This window comes from Heloderma suspectum, chromosome 3, assembly GCF_057233095.1.
Source record: "Heloderma suspectum isolate Gila_16-S chromosome 3, 16-S_ref, whole genome shotgun sequence".
Classification (NCBI taxonomy): Eukaryota; Metazoa; Chordata; class Lepidosauria; order Squamata; family Helodermatidae; genus Heloderma; species Heloderma suspectum.
In genome coordinates this window covers 174,525,925-174,547,973 of record NC_139460.1, presented here as the reverse complement: position 1 = coordinate 174,547,973, position 22,049 = coordinate 174,525,925, and the positions used below count along the sequence as shown (strand labels likewise).

The following is a 22,049-nucleotide window of genomic DNA, read 5'->3' as shown; positions in this document are numbered from 1 at the left end:
TCTTGTAAATGACTTGAACATTGTCTTTGGTTTGTTAGCTCCATGTTGGTTAAATTGATGCAAGAGATACAGTAGTTCCTACTTTAGCATTACACAGGAAACACAGAAACAGAAAGCTCACGTCAATTGCACTTCCTCTCCTGCTTCTGCATGATGTCTGATGTTCCACTCAGTACAGCTGTCTCAGCACCACTTAATCTCATAAAATACTATTTTGTTATAATAGATTAGCCATATACAGCTCTCACCAATCAGATCAGATTAAATCATATATTACCATTATAAAATAAGGCACATTAACACAGACTTAATCAAATCTGTTCCTTAAAATTCACAAATACTGTTTTGTTTATGGTTTCTTAATGTGTGTAGAGAGTACTGGAACAGTTGCACATAAAGAGTGACTATGCTGCTAGACCTGCTGCTAAGATACATGAAAGTCCTTAAAGTACAACGTTACGTCTGCACTAGAATAGATTTCCAGAATAGATTCGAAAGAATTGAGCCAATGAAAGTGGAATGTCTTCTGGGTCAGCTTGGCACCTTCAGTTTACACAAGATTGTTTATGTATACTTCCATTAACAGATGGTCCACAGTGCACTTTGCTACTACTCAGGACAGAGTTCACTTTGCAAAGTGCACCTGAGTTTCTGGGAAGATGCTGGTGTCACACAGACAGTATGTTTGGTCTGTGCTAACAGTCACTGCATTAGTCAGGTCACAACCTTAGTTCCATTAAAAGTCCCATGAGCCAACTAAATAGCGTAATGACCATTTATTCTGTAAAGTAGAGAGGTGTAACAGTTGTCATTATAAAATTATGCACAGTGCAGAGAAAGTGGGGAGAGAGAGGTTTTTTCTCCTGTCTCACAATACCAGAACCTAGGGTCAAACAATGAAGCTGACTGGGTGAAGATGGGTGGGGGCAAGGATCAGGACAGACAAAAGGAAGAATTCTTTCGCACAGCATTAATTATGGAATCCACTTCCACAAGGCATAGTGATGGTCACCAACTTGGATGGCTTTAAAAGGGGATCAGATAAATTTGAAGAGGAAAATGCTATCCATGGCTACCAGTCACAATGGCTATATACAATCTCCAGGACTAGAGACAGCATGCATTTGAATGCCTGTTGCTGGGGAACATGAGCAGGAGGGTGCTATTGTGCACATTTTCCACATTTGGGCTTCACCAAGGCATCTGTGGAAAACAGGATGCTGGACTAGATGGACCCTTGGTCTGACCCAGCAGAACTCTTCTTATCTTCTTACGTCATTATCAACAGCCAAGTTGGTGAAACGCTGCCTTTGAAATGAATCCTTCTCCATTTTTAATACTACATCCTGTATTCTATTAGGACTGGCTGTGATCTAATATCCATGTATGCTGCAGTTTACCCAACCTCATTATAAGAAATCTCTAAAGGACACAAAGCTGGCTTCTTTGACTTGTCTTTCATGCCTTGTTTCCTTGGTGATACGGCAGTTCTCATGAGTGTTTTGTTATTAATGCACATTTCTATAGCTAGCAAGTTGTGTTCCTATTATTCAAGGCTGCCATATGTTGGCTGTTTGTGATATAAAAACCAATCTATCTTAGGAGAGTGCTGAATTGCTGTTGTGGCTAGACCAATTAGACAAATGCATGCAAGATAAATCTATCAGTGTCTATTAGCCATGGCGGCTAAATGGAACCTCCATGTTAAGAGACACTACACTTCTGAATACCAGTTACTGAGACAACTGTTACCCTCATGTTCTGTTTATGAACTTCCCCTAGGCATCTAGTTGGCCACTGTGGGAAACAGGATGCTAGACTAGATGGACCTTTGGTCTGATCCAGCAAGGTTCTTGCGACCACTGAGCTACCTGCTACAATGATTGAAGGCTTGTATACATATCACATATGGACAATAGCTACCTGAGGTGTATTCATGACTCCAGAGGACAATGGGCTCAATCTACTGGGAAGTTCTCTTGTGCAAGTCCTGTCAGGACCAAGCAGGAGCTGTGGGTAGCCATACCTACAACACAACTGGAAGGGCATATTCTCCACCTTAGGGTCCAGCTCAACTGTTGTTAGTTGATGAAGAATAACGTGCAGCAGTCATAACATCCTGCTCTGTTGGTCAGGCAAAGGCAGAAGGCCAGGTTTTTATATCAGGCCTAGCCAATTCAGAGGCTTCTTACTGCCTGCCAACTGCAGAGCCCAATGTTGTACTCCACCCAAGCTCTCAGGTAGCTCACTACACTTTCTAGCCTGAGATTCCTTCTTGGCTCAAGCTTTGGAGTGTCTCACAAATCCGTTGAAAATAATGGCAACTATACACAGGAAACCATCCTGGTAGGTTCAGCCCACTGTTGTCATTTTTAATTCAACTTCATTCAAATGCCATTGCCATCTGTGCCCACCTTAGAAGTAGACAATTATTCTCCTGGTAGTCCTACCTCCATCTACTGCTTTAGAAGGAGGCTTTCAACTACCTAAACATGTGTTTAAAAGGTTAAATCAAGGGAGTAAAATATATGCCCAGACCCCATGAAAATATCCACACATCTTACATCAAAAATAAATCAGTTAATTTTGTGCATGCATTCACATATGATTTATTATTATTATTATATTGATATCCCTCCCCTCTTTTAAGGAGCTCAAAACAGCACACGTGATTCCCTGCCCCCCTGGCAAAACAACCCTGTGAGGTAGCTTAGGTTGAGAGAGAGAGAGAGAGAGAGAGACTGTCCAAGGTCACCCAGAGAGCTTTTTGGCTGAGTGGGGATTTGCTTTGGGTCTCTCCAGTCCTAGGCTAATACTCTAACCACTGGGTGGCCACACTGGCTCTCTTTCTAATCAAAGTATCCAAAGCAGCTTATAAATAACATAAAATATGTAACAAAACATCAAAACAAAGTTTTAAAAAGTTAAAAGAAATTAATAAAACACAAAGGTACAAAAGGTGTTAAAAGAGCATAAACAAACAACATTAAAAGTTTAAAAGCTGACAACCCACATCAAGTTCTAAAAGCTTACTTAGGACAGAATCCTATGCATGTTTAGACAGGAAAAAAGTCCTACAACTCCTAGTTGGCTGGCTGGGGCATGCTGGAAGCTGTAGGAGTATTTTCTGTCCAAGCATGCATAGGATTGCACCCTTACACAACAATAAAGTCTTCAGTAGTCATCTAAAAATAAAGGAGTATAGTGGATATCTACTAGCAGGGGGTTCTATAATCTTGATCCCACCATATTTCTTTTCACTCCTGTCCTGCATTGGCTGCCGCAGATTCTGAGTGAAGGAGCTAACCAAGAAGCTAGGTAACGAAACAGGCAAGGTCAAAGCTAGGTAACGAAATAGGCAAAGGTCGAAGCACAGACAAGCAGTCAGATATGTGGAGCCACCATACGACATCAGCTCTCATAAAAGAATAATGCTGGGCTGAAATATAAACATTTTGAGCTTCTCCACACAAGGCTAAAATCCTACACCCTTACCAGGGCTTCTGCTTCTGGATTCCTTGCGGGATTAAGGTCTCCACATACTACACATGGTGTTTTCCAGGAATGTTCTTTCTGGGCAAGTCCTATATATTTCATTATACAGCCACTAGATGGCATTGCAGTATAGCAGGATTCCAGAAATTCACCAGAAATGTATTGCCCTTCGAAGCAGGATAACATCTCTTATCAGGTTTCCACCGTTGAGAATAACACCACTATAATGGCCAGAAAGCATGGGAGGGGTCTTGGAGGTTGATGACATCATGTAAAGGACTTGCAAAAAACCATGAGTGACCAATCATGAGTGCACAATAAAAGCCTCATGTAGAAATGCCCTTTGTAGGGGTGAAAGAGCTCCCAAAGATTTTTGGCAACACTACATAGCATTGTTCCCAGGGGCATTCTTGGTTTTGAAAAAAGATGGCTGCACCGTCTGGTCCTGATGCAGCGTCGTTCCCCTCGGGCCGTCCGCAGTGAGCATGCCACTAGACTGCTGCCGATCATGGCAGTTCCACCGCCACTCGCCACTTTGGCCACGCTTTTCTTACTAGCTTAAGCAACGGTGGTTTCCAGACCAAGGATTGAATGCGTGTGCAGGCACATGTGTGTTGAGAGCTGCCCCTTTGTCTAAAAGGTACCGTGTGGATGGAGAGGAGGGGAAAGTTAATTCCGATTTAAAGGCATTGATATGGTTCTGCAGGAGGTGCAGAGGGGCCCCTTTGTAATTTGCTGGGCAACCGCAACCCACACTTCCCCACCAGCTCTGCACTTCTTCCCCTTCTCCTGTCTCTGAAGTGCTCCAGTGTCTGGCAAGGCCAGCTGGGGTGTGGGCAGGGTGTGCGAGAGAGAGAGGGCAGCGGGAGGGAATGTGATCTGGTGCACCTGGAAGGCCCAGGTCGCTCCTGCCCAGCCACACCGCATTGTCCCAGATTGCATCTGTGCCCTGCAAGTAGCAGTGACTATCAGAACTTCGACAGGTGCCAGTGTCCCCAGAGGAAAATACGCGGTGGCTTTGTGCTGCTAGCAGCAATTCAGACAATGCCGCCGCCGCATTCCCCCTTGGAATGTCCGTCTCCTTGGGAGCATTTCACACCGTACACACATCAGCATTCTTGGCCACGCTGACAATATTAATTGCAGAGGCCTGAGTAATTCAGCTGGCGTCTACAATGCTTTCTATATTTACTGTTCCAGAAGCACCAAAGGTTGGGTTTTAGATGGTGGCTTTCTGTGTGCACTGGTGAGATCTGAGCCGTGTGGGTGATGGTTGCAGGAAGGGATTGAGCCCAGGGGCTGTTGGGAGCCAGCTACATTGACTAACTGCAGAGATAATTTTATAAATGCTCCATGAATTCTACTGTATAAACAACAGCAGAGACTAGTGGGATTCCGTTTATTTTAAGAGCCCATCACAAATGCTTTGGTTCTCCCCTGCAGTGCTCATTCAATTTACCAATGTCAGGGTGGAAACTGAGCCCAGAGAGCCACAAAGCAGTTCTGATTCTGAGGAGGAACAGCAATCTGTGGGAGTGGAGCCAGCTTATCCCTCACAGGCTCAGCACCTGGCAGAGATTAGCTGTCAGGAACACCTTGGCGGCCTCTCTCAGTAGATTCCAATAGCCAACTGAAGACACAGATGAAAGGGAATTATTTTCAAAGCTTTAATCCCATTACAGCTTAATGACTCTTTCAGATGCTAATCACCAGCGGCTAAAGCAAGGAACAGCAGCGTGGACTAAGCTTCAGGCAGGCAGTTGATCCCCGTTTGAAAGAGAGTAACTTGAAGATACGGATGTACGAAAGTCACTTACCTTTCCGCGGATTATGCTTATGGTGGGGGGAGAGGCGTCCCGTCCCTCCCCCCGGAATCCTTGACGGGGGGGGGAGGCGATCCGTTCCTCCCCCTCGGAATCCTCAAACGGCCAGCTGTGCTCCGCGGAGCAGCTGGCCAGGCCCAGACCAGAGCCGTCTGCAGCCAGATTTCCGGCCACGGAGGGCTCTGGGTAAAAACAAAATAAAAAAAAAACCACGTACGCAAATGGCGGCGGCTACGGCCGCCGCCATTTGCATTCCTTATTTTTGGCCGTCTTAGTCTATGTAAATATTTACGTAAACTATTACGGCGAAAATAAAGGGAAACGCAAATCGCGCCCACTACGCTATTTGCAGTCCCCTTTATTTTCGCCGTCATAGTCTACGTAAATATTTACGTAGACTAAGACGGCCAAAAATAAGGAACGCAAATGGCGGCGGCTGTAGCCGCCGCCATTTGCATACGCGTTGTTGTTTTTTTAACCCAGCCATGATAGGCTACATAAATCTTTACGTAGCCTATCACGTCTCTGTAAAAAACAAACAAACCTCCAGACTGCAAATGGTGGTGGTGGCGGCAGCCGGTCGGAAGACCAGCCAAAGCCGCCACCAGAGCTGCCACCGCCATGAACATCCGACCCAGGTAAGTCTCGTCCCGGGGGGGAATCCACGGGGGGGGGGGGCTTGCCATTCCGCCACAGATTTTGGGGGGCCGAATGCATTGGCATTCGGCCTTACCGAGATCAGTGGCGGAATTCTCTGACATCCCTACTTGAAGACCCAGAACTTAAGGGGTAGGGAGAGATCCTCCCTCTTTCCCTAGGGTCCATGGGAGGCAGCCGTTGCTTGCGTGCCAAACGGGCGCTACACCTCCTTTCCGCACCCTCCATCGCTCGTCGCTCTTTGCGTCTGTGTCGAGCGTCTAAGAAGCCCCCCTCCCGCACTCCCTCACTACCCGGGTCACTAACTATCTCTGGAATGCGGGCAGGAGGAATCTCTGCCAGGTGCTGAGCCTGTGAGGGATGAGCTGGCTCCACTCCCACGGATGGCTGTTCCTCCTCAGAATCAGAACTGCTCTGGGGCTCTCTGGCCTCAGTTTCCACCTTGACAACCAATACCTTAGCAGCAGTAATGGTCCACAGGTTACAGCGCCTGGCCTGGATTTCTTTTACTTCTCCCCACAACCCCACCAATCAGCCCTGCATTTGAGCAAGCAACAGTGAGCATAGATATTGCAAAGCAGCCTAATTCATGCACATTTACCAAGAGTTAGGTGCCATTATGCTCAGTTACCTAGTTTGTATGGTTGTCACTGGCCACTATGGCTTGTTTAAGCCACAGTGAACCACGACATGTGCTTGGGCATGCTGGGCAGGTTTTGAATATTCAAGCTGCAATTTGTCATGTTGTCTGAACCCAGGGGCCATGGGTTATGTGAGGGTTAACCCATGGTTGTTTAACCCTCGCATGACCCATGGTCCCCAGGTTTGGACCACACAATAAGCTGCAGCCAAGCTTGAATATTCAAAATTAAATTAACCATGGTGGGCTCTTGGATCATGCAAACTGCCTTCGTGAGGCTAACTTGTGAGTGAACATGTATGGGATTAGAATAACTCTTGCAAATTGATATTTGGATGCACTCTGACCAAATTCTTAAATATACATTAAATTCAAGATGCTTCACATTTCTATAATTTAATGTAGGATCTACTGTCGTATAACAGATCTTGTCAGGGGTGTCAGGTTCTAACTAGAAGTTACAAAAGACATGGAACAATTGTCACTCGCTGTGTCCTTTCTCTGAGCTGTTGGCAAGGGCGGGCTGTTCACAATGCGTTATATGAAGTTATAACACCTTCCATTTCTATAGCTGTCCGAGCTGGAAAGGTGCACTGCAATGTCATCATGTAGTTCATTGTATAGAACAAACCATCACTGGAAAGTCAGAGGAAGACAAATGGAGCAGTAGAGGCTCCATGACTCTTGTAGTATCTAGTTAGGCCTTCAGTAGCAGCTCTCTCATTGGTGCAGTTGTTCCTCTTCCCAGTCTGGTAATAGAAAGAGGTTAACAGTCTCCACTACCCTCCATTCTGCTGAAGTTGGGTCTTAGTCTTTAGGTGGATAGATGCAAAAGTGAACAGGGCTCTGGTGACCCATTAATAGTTGTGGAGATGAGGGAATATCAGCAGGTACAGCATTTCTCAGCCCTTCGTGACAATGTGCTTGCCAAAATCCTCCTTCTACACAACTGTTAAAGGTACAGGAGCCCTGCCCCACTTAGTCTAAAGTACATCAGGGGTTTCAACTGGGCAGGAACCCTCTTTGGGTCTCTTCTGGAATATCCTCCCCAGGGAAATTTACCAGGTATCTTTTCAGTGCCAGTCTGAGGTGTTCCAGGAGCTGGAACCAGGAATTAGGAGACAAGCTGGTAGTCAGAACCTACTTGCAAACCATGAGGCTGGATCAAGGAGGGAAATAGAAATCAGGACCAAAGAATAACCAAGGATACAGGAACAAATAAGACTTAAGGATGACTGTGTTGCCAGCTGCCACAGGTTTTTAGAGAGTTGACTGGGGAAGTAGCTTTGTTTAAAGTATGAGCCGCAATCTTAGCAGTAGAGCTGGCAAGCATCTGAAGTGATGGATCAACCCTCCTTTCTCAAGAGCAGGAATACCACTCTTCACAATTAAGGATTTTTTTTAAGAGCACAAGACCCGCTTTGGTGGGATGGCACCAGTTAGGTGGGCAGAGAAGAAATTATGTCAACAGCAGCCTGATCAACCTTCTGTCTCCCTTCCCAGCTCTCCACTAGGATGTCTTCTGGAGATGGCTGATGTGGTGGAAATTGTGTCCTTGTACATGTATTTTTCAATGGTAGAATGAGCTAGCAAGTCTTTGTGCTATCCCCTGCCAAGCAGCTGCAACTCTTCTGCCTTCTATTTCACAGCTTCTTTTTTTCCTACACCGATTTAACTGATACAACATTTCCCAGAGCCAGGTACATAGGCACCTGCAGCAAAGAAGATATTTGTGCCACCCCTTCATGCATGACAGGCATATTTCTTCCTACATGAAGATTAATAATAATGTTTAGTATTTTGTATTTCCTTTTTCCAAAGGCCTCCTCACATGCGGAAGCTACTTCTTTGTGACAATATCCTATGCAGCTGTGGAGTGTGTGTGTGTGTGTGTGTGTGTGTAAGAGAGAGAGAGAGAGAATGCCACAGTTATGCTGGTGGAGTGCCAATTGTGTGGATCTTTCTTTCCTATTTGCCATCCTACTGAGAGAGAAGCTAATCAGGAGGGAAAGGCCTTCATGATTGGTCCCACAGTGGTCTCATTATCCACACAAACACCACAGTCAAATGGGATATGAAGGAATGGCTCTCATGTGGCTTGCTGTGCATGTGAATAAAGAAAGCTTAAGTGCTCAAAGTGCTTTCACATACATTGACCCGGTTTGCACAACACGCCAGACTCACCATGGGGTATTTAACCCTCAATGAGCCACAGTGCACGCTGGATGCCATTTTGAATATTTAACCCCCCAATGGGTTGTGGCGTATCATGCAAACCTGAGCATTGGGGGTTATACAAGTGTTACATAACCCTTGCATAGCCCTGCAATGAACCGAGGATTATGTGAGGGTTGTTTAACCTTCATATAACCCCTAATGACTGGATTCGCATGACACGCTGGAATCCCACTGTGGGTTGCATATTCAGAATGGCAACTGGCACGCACTGCTGCTCATCATGGGTTAAATAACCCATGGTGAGGATGGTGTGTCGTGTGAACCAGGCCAGTATCTCAGTAATCCAGTGTTTCTTCAGTAGACTGCATGCCTCCAGCTGGAGCCTGGGAGGCAAGGAGTGGTACCTCATAGGTCAGGGGTGGAACTTCATGAAGGTGGGGGATAGCACCTCATGGCTGAAGGGGCAGAGCCTGGCTGGGCCTGGTGGTTCAAAGTGGAGCTTGAAGAACATTGGGGAAGAGGTAATGGCAAAAGCTCTCATGTCAAGCAGAAGATAGCCTGCCAATTTAGTTCTGTCCTCTCACTCAGAGATCATCAGGGTTGATCTTACTACTTCTGCCTAAGAAACAGCATGATTTTTATGTGCTATAGGTCTGTACAAAATTCATAGGCATGGCACAACATTATCCCAAATAGGTTCTGCATTAACCAGCTTTGCTGCCTCACTGGAAGGAAGATGCTGCAGCATATAAAGCTGGTATCTGTTATTGGGCCAATTTGTTGGTGAATACGCAGAGTAAGAGAGCTTTTAGGGTTTGAATAATTCTTCAGGCTATAATATTCAGAGCAAAATACAGAACAGCTAAGAAGAAGGGAAGGATGCATTGAGTTAGCATACCAAAGACACTGAGATGGTGCATTTCCCCCCATAAGCATAAAGATGCCTTGTCAAGCTGTGACATTTTTTGTCATTTCCTAAAACGAATCCCGATACCATAGCAGTGAAGGTGGAATCTCAGTGGTTTAGATCACCCTGGAATAAATGCTCCAATTCATAATGAGCTTATTTACATGATCTGTTGTATGTAGTTGCATTCTATGAATTATTGAATTTCTTTAAATGATCAAAATGTAAACCAGACATTGAAGCAAGGGATAGCCACAGAATATTTCCTTCACTTATTGTTTCTAGAGGTGACCCCCCCAAATTAACGAATGATTAAATTCAACACATTTTTCCCAAATGTGTTTGTGATTTTTTAGTCATACCGTATATGAAAAGTTGAGTTTTTTCACTGTCTGTATTGCTACATACATACTGCTCCCACAAGAGCAAGAACCTGCATGGATTTTTAAAAACAACAGCAACAACAGAATCTCGCCCATTTCAAACCACATCGGATGGATTGAAATGTTACACCTCAAATTATTTTCATCTGTGAGATAACAGGGACAGAGCCCAAATGCTATTCAGGAAACTTTGGCAGTGACTTGAGCAGCCTTCCTCAAGCTGGCGCTCTCCAGATGTGTTGGACGAATTGTAGTCCAACATATCTGGAGAGCATCAGCTTGGAGATGGCTGGAGTAGAGGGTGTCAGCACACTAGGATGGAGTTACTATGCAAACAGTGTTCAAGAAGAGTGTATTAATCTGGGAAAGCTGTCCCCACTAACAAGCTGGATTACCAAACATTAGAGGTTGTATCCAGTGTTAGCCCTACTTACAGTAGACCCATTGAAATGAATGGGGCTTAAGTTAATTATGACTAAGTCCCATTCATTTCAATGGGTCCACATTAATTAGAACTAGCATTGGACACAACCCCTAGGCTAATGTAAGCAAATAGGATTGCTGGATCTCTGGGTTTGACCTAAAGCTGCCTTCCAAGGATCTCCAAGGAAAGGAATTAGATCTCGGGCTGAATGGCTGGAAGCAAGGGAGAAGATTGTCTTCTGTTTAATTGTTAGTCCATCAGACTCCAACTATGAGCTGTCAGGTCCTGCCTCTGGACTCACCCAGCAGTGTCCCCTGCCATATGCTGCTAGGATCTGCCCCTTCCCAGCCAGGTTTGATCTCCAGTGTCTCAGGGTCCGGCAACCTTAAAAGCCAGTCCTAAGTAATGGAGTGCTTTCCTTTAGAACTAAGCAGCCTCAGTTTGAGATGAAGGTAATGATAGCGCCCCGTGATGATGATGTCCATGGTTTCGAAAGAGCATGGGATGAAATTCTCAAGTCCTCACCATCCACAATTAGTGACACGTTTCTCAAAACCATTTATTTCCATTGTGGTTATGCAACAATGCCCAGAGTGTGCCCTCATAGTGTTTGTGGCCAGTTTCTCCCCTCCCCAGATTGTAAACATCTGGAAATGGGAGCTCACTTCTTCTGAAATCCTGCCCCATAGCAACTTTGAAGTGTAGCATTTATGTTGACTAAGAAATAAATGTTAATTGCATATTTTGTCATGCCCAATATTATATTTTTAATTGTGTCTGTTCTAATAAATGAAGCATAGATTACCTAATAAGGGGATACTACACCATTTTTCTGCCTCCCCTTATTGCATTTTCTTGCTCTTTGAAAAAGTCCCTTTTTAAATTCTTTTACTGGGTTATCCCTTTGTCTGTTCTGCTAAACAGCGAACTTACAAGTTTTCTTGTGACAACCTTATGGTGTTAAACAAATATATTGAAACTTGAATGACAAAGACCCTGCTACCTGTCTTTGTTGTTCAGTCGTGTCCGACTCTTCGTGACCCCATGGACCATAGCACGCCAGGCCTTCCTGTCGTGTACAAAAATACATCAATAGATTTAGGATTAATTAAATCCATTGACCAATTATTGGCAGATGCAGTGAATACATGGATGAAGACAAAAACATTCTAAAGGGTGGAGGAAGTAGTTTTGGCCCATATTCACCGCATTCTGAGGCATTTGTTTCCAAGGTAGAAAAAGTGTGTCAAAACCACTTCCAACGCTCATTAAATGCCTGTCTTCACTCTATTATGGATACTGGACAGAATAAAATCAAGCTCTTTTAAAAAATCATGGAACTTCCCCCATAAAGACCATCTTTTGGTCATCTAGCTCCTGTCTTTTAATCATTCTCATCACCACTTTTCTATGCTGATGCATTGATTTGCAGAGCTTTGGTCTCACAGATCTAATAAACAAATTCTGCAGTAGTAGCTCAGGACAAAAAAGCCGCTTTTTGCCTTCTTGGCAACTCAGCGCAAATACATTTCAGATTATGGCTTTGTGGAAAATGAGATGGCTGTGGGCCAGTGACTAATTATATTAAAGGGCTGTGTTCGTAAATTATTTATGGGCTAAAATGTTTACCCCAGTATTATTAAAACCAGAGTGTCTCCTTCTACAAATAAGGCTTCGGTTCAGATAGATGTGACAGCTCTTCTGCGGATGGTATATCCAGCCAGGAATTTGTGTGTTTTAATGTGTGGTTAAGCTATTTGTTACATTAAGAGAAATGCATTTCCTTGCTGAGCGGCAGAAAATGTAGACAGATATAATTTATGTCTTGTTCGGCTTAGACATAACACTCAAAGCAATAAAAACAGAAAATGGAACAAACTTGAAAAATGTTGCTTGCATGAGACTTTGCAATCCTGGATATTTATTCACAGGGGCTCCGACATCAGTAATCAGAAACATCCTTTCTTTCATGCAGCAACTGTTGAAAGTCCAAGAAGAATTAAACAACAAAAAGTCAGAACTTGAGCAAGCGAAAGAAGAGCACACACACACACAGACCATGCTGAAAATTCTTCAAGAACAAGTGAGTTTGACCTATGGGAACAGAGTTATCTACACTGTGCCTCGGTATTGAAAACATTTGGAGCACTTGAGATCCATGAAGCACTGATTTCATTGTCTCTGTCATCGGCCACCTGTAACCCATGGTGCTATGGTCATTTGCACATGCAACTGATTTGCCATATAGTTTGAGAAGACCTGGTTTGCATGATCAATTTAAACCACCATGGCTTGTTTTAATTGGCAGCATGTGCCAGCTGCTATTTCCCTAATTACTCACCCGGGTGCAGCTTGTCCTATCATCCAAACCCTGGTGGCATGGGTTGTTTGAGAGGGAAACAACCCTCAAATAACCTACAGCTTGTTGTAGGGTTGTTTGAGGGTTGTTTTCCCCCTCAAACAACCCATGCCTCCTAGGTTCAGACAACATGATAAGCCGTGCCCAGGCAGGTAATTAGAGAAATGGCATGCACCACCAATTAAAACAAGCCACCGGGGTTATTTGAACATATGAACCAGGCCACTGTCAAGGCATAATGGAAGCTTGCCTCTTCGGCAGCTTGAGATCTTTAATCTCATCTCTTGTAGCACATTTTCGTTCACATAGATACCAGGAATGCCTGAGTGTTTCTCTATCTGAAGACAGATGGAGTTGGGGAAAGTTAAATATACCAGAAAAGCAAACATATTTCAAATAAAACAGCCATTTCTTTGAAGACTAGTAGTGGGGAAAATGAGTTTAGCATTTCCCATCTCATTCATGCAGATGCGCACATGCAAAAGAGTGAATCATGATGACAGTAAAAGATCCCTAGTGTTTCTATGCACTTACCCAACAGCGGCAGGAGGAAAACCATTTACACACTTGACAAATCTGCTGGACCTAGTTTTCTTGGATTCCATGTGATGCTGAAGGGCACTGGCTTACAACCCGGGTGAGGCAGACAGATTTGCAGTAGGGGAATATCCCAGGGCCAAAACAGACATTACTTTAAATCTAGGTCTAGCAGGTGTGTCTTTTTTCGTTTGTTTCTTTTCTTTTTTTCCTCTAGAGTACTGCAGGAACCCCAATCTGGATTGGGACCCTAGTGTGGGAAGTAGGGGGCTTTTAAGATCTGAAATGGGCTTCCTGCACCTACTCTAGAGTAAAAATGGAGCAGGGGGAGAGATATAGCTACTAGACACAGATTTAAAGTAATGTCTGTTTTGGCCTCCAGTGATCCTGTAATAAAGTACTGGACACAGCTACATGCCATATAGACATGCTGGGTTGGATCCAGAGTTAAGCCAATGCACCTAGGCTGGCAGAAGCAGACTTCCCCACTCCCTCCTCTGCATTGCAGCCCCCACCCCACCCCCTGCATCCTGAAAATGCTACACAAAAGGTTAGACTACCCTACTGAATGGGGTAAGCTGCAGTGTGGCGGGGGGGGTGTCCCAAAAATCGGGTGGAGGCACCTTCTGTGAGTGGAGCCCTTCTGCCAACAGAAGGCAGATCCTGGATCTAACCTGCTACAGTTATGTTGTTAGTTAAAACTGCTATTGTCCATATTGTTTATTCTCTTCCAAGCACAGGTGCAAACTAGACATGATGAAAGTGGTAATCACATTTGTTTATAAATGTGGCTGCCCCATTCGTGTACCTGCCTAAAACTGGGCGAAGTCTTATTTTTATAACATAATGTGCACACCTTCTGTCACTTCAGACACTTTACCCGAGTCTGGCCCTCCTCCAGCATGGCTGCTGGCAAACAACCCCTTTCTGGGTAAGGTGCTCGAAAGGGTGGTGGCTGCTCAACTCTAGACACTCTTGGGGGAAACGGATTATCTAACAGACATTCCAGTGTGGTTTCAGTCCTGGTTTGGGGACAGAATCAGCCCTGGTCACCTTTGTCAGGAAAGAGACAGGGGGAGTGCAACCCTGTTGATTCTCCTTGATCTCTCAGCAGCTTTTGATAGCATTGCCCATGGCTCTGTGGGTTGGGGATGAGGAGGCACTGGTACTGTTCGCATGACACAACCGCACACCATGGGCATGGTGCGGGGTGCGTGCAGCTGCTATTTTGAATATGCAACCCCCGCTTGGGGGCTGTCATGTCGTGCGAACCTGGCAAACGTGAGCTATGCAAAGGTTAAGCAACTCTCACATAACCTATAGTCTGTTTTTTTTTAACCCTCACGTAACCCACGTTCACTGGGTTTGCACGACATGACAACCCCCAAGTGAGGGTTGCATATGCACCTGAGGCCAATGGGTGCCACAACTTATTATGGGTTAAACAACCCATGACTAGCTGCGGCATGCCAACCAAGCCCAGTCACTGTATTGCAGTAGTTCCACTCCTACTTGCAGAACCAGTGTCAGAGAACCATATTGAGTGACTTTATGTCAGCCTCCTGGCATTTGCATTGTGGGGTGCTGCAGGGTACTATTTTGTCCCCAATGCTGTTTAACATCTACATGAAGCCACTGATAACTCCTAGCTCTATTTCTCTATGACATCTGAGTCAGGTGTAGGTGTGCAGGTCCTAGATCAATGTCTGGAAGCCATGGTGGACTAGATGAGGGCCAGTAAGCTGAGGCTGATTCCTGACGAGACAAAGATACTGTGAGTGGGAAATCCCTTGTTGGGAATTAGGTAGGTTACCTGTTTTGGATTGGGTTGCACTCTCGCTGAAGGATCAGGTTTGCACTGTGGCAATACTGCTCAAACCGTCTTTGTCAGTGGAGGCTCAGGTAGACTCAATAGCTAGGAGTGCCTTTTACCAGTTTTGGCTGGTATACTAGCTACAGCTGTTCCTAGACAGGGATAGTCTGGCCTCAGAGATCCATGCATTGGTAACCTCAAGACTGGATTACTGCAATGTACTCTCTGTGGGGCTTCCCTTGAGACTGGTCCAAAAATTGCAGCTAGTGCAGAATCCAGCAGTTGGGTTGCTGAGTGGGGCAGCTTACTGTAAGCATGTTACAGCTTTGCTCAGGAAACGGCACTGGCTGCAAATATATTCCCAGGCCAGGTGCTATCAAAGCATCACCTCCTCCCATACCTGCCCAGACCCTAAGGTCATCTTCAGGGAGTCCTTCTCAGGGAGCCCCTGCTAAAGGAAATGAGGCAGGTGGCTACCAGGAAGAGGGCCTTTTCTGCTATGGCACCCTGGCTGTGGAATGAGCTCCCTAGAGAGGTTCGCCTGGCACCTACGTTGTACTCCTTTCAGCGCCAAGTGAAGACCTTTTTATTATCCCAGCATTTTAGCATTCTAGTCTTATAGCTCTGCTGTTTTAAATCTGTATTTTAAATCTCTGCATCGTTGCTAGATTTTATTCTGGTTCTACTTTTATGTTGCAGTTTTAAGCTTTCATATTTTATATTGTTTGATGCTGTATCTTGTGGTTTTAATTTTTGTGAACCACCCAGAGAGCTTTGGCTATTGGGTGATATAGAAATAAACAAACAAACAAACAAACAAACACTAAATAACTTGGGACCAGGCTACATGAGGGAACATCTTCTCCCATGCCAGCCTACCCACACACTGAGATCAGGACCTTCTGGTTGTCCCATTGCCTGCACAGGTACATTTGATGGCATTCAGGGAGGGTGGGGGGTTTCTGGTGTGGTGCCCCACCTTTGGAATTCCACCCCTCTTGCAATATGACAGAAAAGGTGTCTGTAGGGCAGGGGTGGGGAAATTGTGGCCCTCCAGTTGTTGTTAGACTCTAACTCCCATCAGGCCTAATCAGCAGGGCCAATGGACTTGGATTATGGGGCTTTAACCCAACAACATCTGGAGGGCCACAGGTTCCACATTTCTGCCCTACAGACATTTTTTCTTAGCCAGGTAATATTAATTCTATTCATCTACACAGGTGCTATTTCATTTGGTGTGTGCGGCCTGAATATTGTTGGAAAGTTGTTCATTGTAATGAAGGTGGGACATCTGTGGAGGGGAGAATAGCACCAATTTTTTTTTTGGTCTTGTTAATCTGAGAGCAATGGAAGTTGCTCATCGCAGGCTAAATTTTGAAGCCTTAAGTGGATCAATACAAATCTTGCCTCTTACAAGCTCTCCTTGTCAGTTGCCGTGTCATTCCAAGGAACTATTCGTGAACAACATAACAAAAGCTTCCAAAGGTGTACTGCATATCTCCAAAAGCTTCAGGAAAAGATGATAGCTTCTTTAAGACTGCAACCAAGGCCAGCAACTCTCCATCCTTTAGAGAACCTAATTGCTTCACGATATAGCTGGGGTCTCAGGGAAGTGATAATTGGCCAGTTGAGAAATTGACTGCCCAGACAAGGGCCGGGAATTAAACCTTATATCATTGTAGCCAGAGTCATTTTAACTGAAGGTGATAAAGCTTTGTAATTTTGAAGTCTAATTGAAGTTAATTCATTCCTGATTATCAAGAGATTAAGCAGCTGCCTGAATTAAACAAGGGATTGTGTTTGGTAACTTGCTTTAATGAAGCAGTAGAGAACTTTCACATGTGCATTCAGCTATGCTCAGTGAACTCTCTCATAAGGGTGCCATTTCTAATACGGAAGCTTGAAGGTCTACAGTCACAAACTTTTTTTACTGGAACATACCCCCCAACATTTTACCAATGTAGAAAGGAACACTCTATAACTAGGTGTGTGTAATGAGTTTTGTTTTCTCACTCAGTTCATTTTTGTTGTTAACAAAACAACTTGTGGCGGCAGCAACAGCCAAGCTTTCTCTATCATCCACTCCTGGCATCTGCTATTTTATTTTCTCAGTGTGCCGTGGATATTGCATCATTCTGGGGTATTCCAGGAAAAATGTGGTGGCTCTCACTGGCAGGCACCATGTTCCCACTAGGAAAGCCCTAGAAGAGAATCATAGAAGAGTAGGGTTGGAAAGGTCCTACAAGGCCATCAAGTCCAACCCCCAATAATGCAATGTTTGGGGCGTTTGGGGTAGGGGTTGGGGTGGCCACCAGGAGCCATGTGATAAACACCAAAAATATAGAAACCGTAGTTACAGTTGTGGTGGTTAGTGGAATGATTATAGTTGTTTGTTGACAAGATCTCCAGACTGCATCCTGTTTGTATTTATAATCACATGGTTCCTTTTGATATTTTTTATCTTCTTTGTATTTTGGGAACCCTTTCCTTTGTGTTATCTGGCTACCAAGAGCTGCTACTGCCAGAGGAAAAAAAAGTCCTCCCCTCCTCCAAATGGTACAAATGAAGGAGAAGTGGGTACAAATGGGAGTAATGTAAAGCAAACCCATTCAGTCCTCAATGCATGTGTTTCAGAATGAGTGAAAACTGAGCAAAATAGGCTGTGTTTGGTTCACTTTTCCATTTGTTCCCAAACAAATGCTGACCTTGATTTGTATGACCCTATTTTCCCACCAAGAAGCGCCGTCTGCTTCAGCCCCATAGTACATGGCTGAAGGCTCATCTCGATCCACTGCACTTGGTACTTATTTACCTGCAAAGCGCCTGTCTTGCACTAGCTTCTGAAGCAGAATGCCCTTGTGAAATGACCATAACCATTTCTCTTTTCAACTTAAGGCTAAAAAACCTTTAATCTCACAATGGATCTGTTTGTATTTATAGAACAGCTGCAACTCAAAACATATTTGGCAGCATTTATTATCTGAATAAGCAATTATGAAGGAATGGAAAGGGAGCCATGCCCTGGTATTTTCTGCAATATGCCTATGTTTATAGGTATGCACACTAGAGCTGAGATGCATCTGCTCCCGAGCTAAGGAGATTTAGTTTCTGGACAGTTGTGGAAAGGGGCACAATGAGTTCCATGATTCTTTTCTTTAACTCAAAGCATCCTGGCAAGTCTGGAAGTTCAAAGATGAAGTCTGTATCTTTCCCCCCGCTGGTAAAACAACAGCTTAGGGAGTCTGATTTTGACTTGGAAAAGGCGTGCCGGGGGGGGGGGGGAGTTTTAGACGGTCCTTCTTTGCTCAGTGCTGCTTTGGATTTGGAAAAACCTCGGAGGAAAGATTCATGGAATTCCACATAATGTATAATTTGAGCCTAAAACACAAAGCTGTACACATTCCTGATTCCTGATTACCAGTGCCAGTGGCTTCTTTTATAGATTATGGTGTTGTAGTATCTTTTCAGTGGTTTGCTGTCTTTCAGTTCTAGGCTTGGATAGGTGGTCTATGCATATTCTATAACCATTTAAGATCAGACGAGTTGCCACAAGTTTCCAATTTAATTGAGGTAGAATTAAGTGTCAGCCACAAGTCTTTTCCAGAATAATTCATACATTTCCTTTCAAGGGGATCTTCCTGGTCTTCAAACATACAAAGCAGTATGGACTTCTATCACTGAGCTTCAGCCACTCCAATGGTAGTACGTTTATGAAGCATATTAGCAGTAAGGCTGAAGGCATACTTACCTGAAAGTAAAACCTATCGAGAACAGTGGGACTTATTTTTGAGTAAACATGCATAGGAGTGCACTGCACGAGTTCAAAAAGATCTTCCAAGATCTTCCAAGTCCCACCATCCCCAAAAGCAAATAGCAGCTTCAGAAAGAGGACTTAAATTAGGAAAATGACACAGAGAGAAATATTAACTTCCTTTCCCAAACTCCATGGTCCCCATCTGAATCACTCGCACCATGGCTGCCTTATGAAAAAGATAATCCTCTTCAGGGATCTCCCACGTCATAGTTAGTTTGACTCTTAGATATATACTCAGGATTAAATTGCAAAAACAAAGAAGCATTTGTTGTGGCTCCTTTGATAAGCTTTATTATTTAACACATACGCACCAATACTATTGCAACACTAGCAACATAGATCAAACTGCCAACCTCCATCCTAAGGCAAAGAGGTTTGTGACATGCGTATAACAATAATTGTTGGGAATGTAGAACAAGTTAGTGGAGCTCCAGAGGAATAGTTGTGTGTGATATAAAAGACTGGTGGCAGCACTGCTACCACAATCACCCCCATTTCCTTCCCTGAATGGCAAGCATGCTTCCAAGATATAGGGCGGGTTCGCCCGTCATAACAACCCACCCTGCAAATAAGCTGTGGTGGATTGGTTGTTCCCTCGCTAACCATGTTACAAACAATCAGGCACTCTGTGGCTGGCTGCCGCTTGTTTCCCCCATAGTCCTCCTGCCTGCCCCCAGCATGTATCCCATAGGCCTTTGCAGCACATCCTCAGCAACCTACTCGGCTAATGAGCACATCTGCACATTTTTTGTAGAATTTTTTTTCACCTTCAAGGAGATTTGCACATCTTTAACTTTATTTATTTAGGGTTTTTTTAACTTTTGGGGAGATTTGCACAAATCTACTAAAGTGCAGTAAGTACTCTGCTTTAGCACACTAACAACACTTTAGCAGATTTGCGCAAATCTCCCCAAAAGTTAAAAATAAATAAATAAAGTTAAATCTATTATAAAGATAAACAAAGTTAAATAAGGACAGATTTCTCCAAAGGTGAAACAAATCATTACATTTGCACAAATCTCCCCGAAGGTGGAAAAAATAACATTAAATTTACGCAAATCTCCCCAAAGGTAGAAAAACTGTTAAATTTGTGCAAATCTCCCACAAAGTGAAAAAATAACATTGAATTTGTGCAAATTTCCCTGAAGGTGGTGGTGATGGGGAAATAATGTTTGTTGTTGTTCAGTCATTCAGTCGTGTCCGAGTCTTCATGACCCCATGGACCATAGCACGCCAGGCCTTCCTGTCCTGCGCTCTCTCCCGGAGCATGCTCAAGTTCATATTCATTGCATCAGTGATGCTATCTAGCCATCTCATCCTCTGCCGTCCCCTTCTCCTTTTGCCTTCAATCTTTCCCAGCATCAGGGTCTTTTCCAGGGAGTTTTCTCTTTGCATTCGGTGGCCAAAATATTTGAGCTTCAGCTTCAGTATCTGTCCTTCCAAGGAGCACTCAGGGTTGAAATTTCCTTTAGGATGGACTGATTTGACCTCCTTGCAGTCCAGGGGACTCGTAAGAGTCAAATTTGTGCAAATCTTCTCAAAGGTGAAAAATCATGTAGGTAGGCAACGAAATGAAGGAGTAAATTGACTAATGTCATTTCAAGATGTAATATAGAGGGGATATCATTAGCAAGATCGTGAGGAGCAGCCAGGCGGCTCTCTCGCTGTTCTAAACAACCCACAGTGAAGTGACTCTACTGGGTTTGGACATCATGACAAGCCACTCTGAGAAGCCACCCTAAACAACCCTACTACAAGCCATGCCATGGGTTCTCAGAGTGGCTTGTTTGTGGGGGGAAAAACATGACAGAAAAGCCACGCTGGGTTCAGATGTCACACTAAGCCACCCTGCAACCATCCATGATGACAACCCACCATGGCTTAGCATGACATGCAAACCAGGTCATAGACTGGGGTTGCACAATCATCAGGCAGTTAAGCCACAATGGCTTATTCACTTTAGTGGCATGCCAGTTGTGTGCAAGGGGGATTTCCAAAATTACCCTCAGCAGCATGGCTTGTCATGTCGTGCGAACCCAGCCAGGGTGCCTTGCTGCCATGGGTAACAAGCTGCCCAGAACCCATGGGCTGTTTATGGTACTGGGTGGCTTGTTAACCATGGCAACAAGCCCCCCTGGCCTGGTTTGCACGACATGACAAGCCATGCTGCTGAGGGTAACTATGCTAATCCCCTGGCATGCATGACGGGGGAAATAACCCACCATGGCTTATTTCTCCAGCTGCAATTGTGCAAACTCTCTGATCCCCTGCAATCACATAGACTTCAGGAAGACATTTTTGTTTCAACCATTTGAGATATAAATGAGCTGCGCTTACCCACCCACCCACACTTCTCTTAGAAGGAAACCTATGGTAGCATTTCAGCCTGTTAAAGTACTCAAAAAGTATCATTCAAAAGCAATCATTAGCTGACTGCTATTTAGCTAGGAGCAACTTGCAACCACTGCAAAGTTTCAAATTAATAGCAACAAGAATGGGAAATGAAATCATTTATTACTCCTGAAAGCCAATTTTACACACTTCTTATGCCTTGAGACTGCTTTCTAATCTTATTATTTAAAAAATAATGATCCAGTCTTCACATTTGCTTCCTTTTAATTTTTTTTCTTTTTGCCAACCTATCAGGCTTTAAATACGTTAGTTTCAAACTGGTTTCAGCAAAACCTCATTAGAATTATATGCTCCATCTGTTTTGCTCATTGGGAGCCTTATAAAAAGTGGTACTTTAAATAAATCAACAGTAACGATGTGAAATACTCTAGTAAAGATTGTGGGGGTTTTCTTTTCCTTTTTTGTCTTCACAGTTAAAAAAAAATACCAAGGAGTTAGCAGAGACTAATGGCCATGATGAATCTCAGGCAAATGTAGGTACAACTTTGCATTATCTTCTCAAGTTCCCATGTTTACTGTTTGCACCCTGAAATGAAAGTAATTGCACTGGATTAATGGTCTAGGGAAAGAGCCAGCTTTCCTCAGAGTCACAGGGTCACTTCCCATA

At 44.2% G+C, this 22,049-nt stretch overlaps 1 protein-coding gene across 1 annotated transcript in view; it reads left to right on the top strand.

Moving 5' to 3' along the window:
- The window catches only part of ENOX1 (ecto-NOX disulfide-thiol exchanger 1), a 191,282-nt gene that overhangs the window by 144,441 nt on the left and 24,792 nt on the right, over positions 1-22,049 (top strand). Inside the window, exons 10-11 of the mRNA XM_084844936.1 lie at positions 12,483-12,590; positions 21,856-21,915. Coding sequence (XP_084701062.1) covers positions 12,483-12,590; positions 21,856-21,915 — 168 coding nt within the window. The remainder of the gene's footprint in view (positions 1-12,482; positions 12,591-21,855; positions 21,916-22,049) is intronic.